The following is a 2,389-nucleotide window of genomic DNA, read 5'->3' on the forward strand; positions in this document are numbered from 1 at the left end:
GCCCCGTGTTGCCCGCCCCTGCGAGGTGTGACAGCCCCGCACCAATGCTTACCTGTCCCAACCCTCGCTGACCGGCTGCTGGAGGGGCCCCGGGGCTCCGCGGGGGCTGCTGCCCCTTGGCAACTCCCACTCCCACAGCAGGTCCTGGGGGCAGGCAGCCCTCCCTGCCACCCTCAGGCAGGGACAAGGAGAAGAGAGGAGGGGACAGCAGGACGTGGGGCAGGAGGGAGACACCACGAGCTGCCTGGGGATGGGTCATCCCAGCCCAGCCTGCCCTGCTCCTGCAGCCCTACATGCACTGGGGTGGTGAAGCAGGGCTGCCCCCCCCCGGGCTGAGGCGGGGTGGAGAAGCTGGGCATTGCAGGGCTGGTCCCTCTGCCTGCACAGCAATCTCAGCATCCCCAGGAGGAGGCCCAGAAAGTGTGCAGGAGGTATGGGAGGTCTATAAGGTCTGCCAGGACCCTCCAGCACCTTGAGGATAAGGGCAGCATGCTCGCTTAGTGGGGTCAGGGCTTAACCCTAGTGCTTCTAGGGAGGTGGCAGAGGGTGTTTGTTGTCATCCTGCTAGCAGGGCTTGATTTGAGCCCAGCCAGAGTGAGCAGGGCCCCAAGAGGATCATGGAATGAGCCCAGAAAGGGGCTGAGTGGGGTTTAGATACTGCCATGGGAAAAGAGGGGCTCACCACAGTATTGAGGCTGATTGCAACATGGAAAACAGCACTGCTGCATCAGCCAATTAATCAGCTCTGCTTTGCAGGGCAGCTTAACTTTGCCTGGCAAAGCACGGACCCCACGAGGGATGCAGGATGGAGGCAGGGCAGGCAGGCAGGCAGGCACGCATCCTGGGCATCCTCCTTCCCAGCCCTTCATGCCGCCAAGGGGAAGGGCAGCCAGCATCATGCAGGGATGCGCCGTTCCAGGCACTGTCATATCTGCAGGGAAGGGGCAGTGCACAGTTGAAGGAAGGTCCGGGGTCTCTCCCCTCCAGCTGTGCTGGCAGGCTGCCAGCTGTGCGAGTCTGCTGTCCCCACCCAGCTCCCCAGGGACCCCAGCAGGGCAGCGCGGTGGCAGGAGGAGTGCAGAGCCACCCATCCCCTAAGGAAGAGCACGGGTATCCATATAACAGCTTTATAGGGGAGGGATGTGGGGACTCCCCCAGATACACACAGAGGAATAATTACGAGTTAAATAGGATCCAAACACACATAAGTTAAAGGAGGGTGCAGGTGCCCTGCAGCCCCCACCACCCCGCCCGGGCACAGTCTGTGTCTTCCAGCAAAAAGACCCCCGACACCGCAGCCCGGCCCCTCTCCTGGGCCGGATCTGTCCGCCTTTCACAACACAGAGCCAATCTTCCTCTCCGTGGTACCCATCTCATCCTCCTCCTCTTCTTCTTCCTCCTCGCCCCCTGAGCAGGAGGAGTCCGGGCCATAGCCCAGCTCAGCGGTGCTGCGGTGCAGGAAGCCCGAGCCGGGGCTGCACTCCATGAACTCGGGGCTTTTGGCAGCTTGTCCCCGGGGCTCACCGGGCAGCAGCTTCTCACAGGCTTGGCTGAGCCCTCGTTGCTTCTCAGCCTCTGCCTGAGCCCCCTGCTCCTTGGCTTTGCGGCTCCGCTTCCACTTCATGCGGCGGTTCTGGAACCAGATCTTCACCTGCCAAGGGAGAGCCCCCAGGGGAGAATGTGTCCCCCTGCCCCACCCTGTCCCCACTCACCACCTCGCCTTCTCTGCATGGAAGGCCCCCCAGAGCCTCTTTATTTCGGGGCATCCTGTGGTGCTATGGGTCTGCGAGGAGGCTGAGGATGTCACAGGGAGAGGAGTACCCAGGGGACTGCTCCCTTCCCCCTGCCCAGCCTCCGCAGGGGGGGAGTCAGGGACAGAGGGGACCAGCAATCCCCAAGGATGACCAAGGACATGCACGGGGACATTAAAAGAGGAGTTTTAGCCCCACAAAAAGCCCCCTCTCACAGTGTGGGAAGGCTCTGAAATCTCAGCTGGGGGTGGTGGGTAAAAAGAGGAGCAGTATCTCTGGGGACCCCTTCACAAGAGAAAAGCCTGGAGCCCATCAGGCAGGTCTCTGCAGGAGATGCCCTGGGAAGGGGTGCCGATGGGGGCAGTGGGGTGTGGTAGCCAAGCAAGGGCCATCAGCATTGCCCACGACCTTGACTTCCCACCCTGCAGCGCAGCCCCCCACCTCCTTGGCAGCCGGCTGGTACCATCCTCCATCCCCCCCAAGACCAAGGTACCTGCGTCTCGGTGAGCATCAGTGACGTGGCCACCTCAAAGCGCTTGGGTCTGGACAGGTACTTGTTGAGCTTGAACTGGTTCTCCAGCTCCAGGAGCTGCTGGCTGGTGAAGGCTGTGCGGGGCCGACGGCACTTCCCCATCAAG

The 2,389-nt window shown here is 62.2% G+C and overlaps 1 protein-coding gene across 1 annotated transcript; it reads right to left on the reverse strand.

Annotated features, from left to right (window-relative positions):
* Positions 1–1,333: 1,333 nt before the first annotated feature.
* Positions 1,334–2,385, reverse strand: LOC103917666 (motor neuron and pancreas homeobox protein 1-like). The gene is made up of 2 exons (XM_009324850.1): positions 2,245–2,385; positions 1,334–1,651 (listed from the first exon to the last, which is right to left on the reverse strand). The coding sequence occupies exons 1-2, from the start codon at positions 2,383–2,385 to the stop codon at positions 1,334–1,336; spliced, it is 459 nt and encodes a 152-aa protein (XP_009323125.1).
* Between the last annotated feature and the right edge of the window lie 4 nt (positions 2,386–2,389).

This window comes from Pygoscelis adeliae, unplaced genomic scaffold, assembly GCF_000699105.1.
Source record: "Pygoscelis adeliae isolate BGI_AS28 unplaced genomic scaffold, ASM69910v1 Scaffold346, whole genome shotgun sequence".
NCBI lineage: Eukaryota > Metazoa > Chordata > Aves > Sphenisciformes > Spheniscidae > Pygoscelis > Pygoscelis adeliae.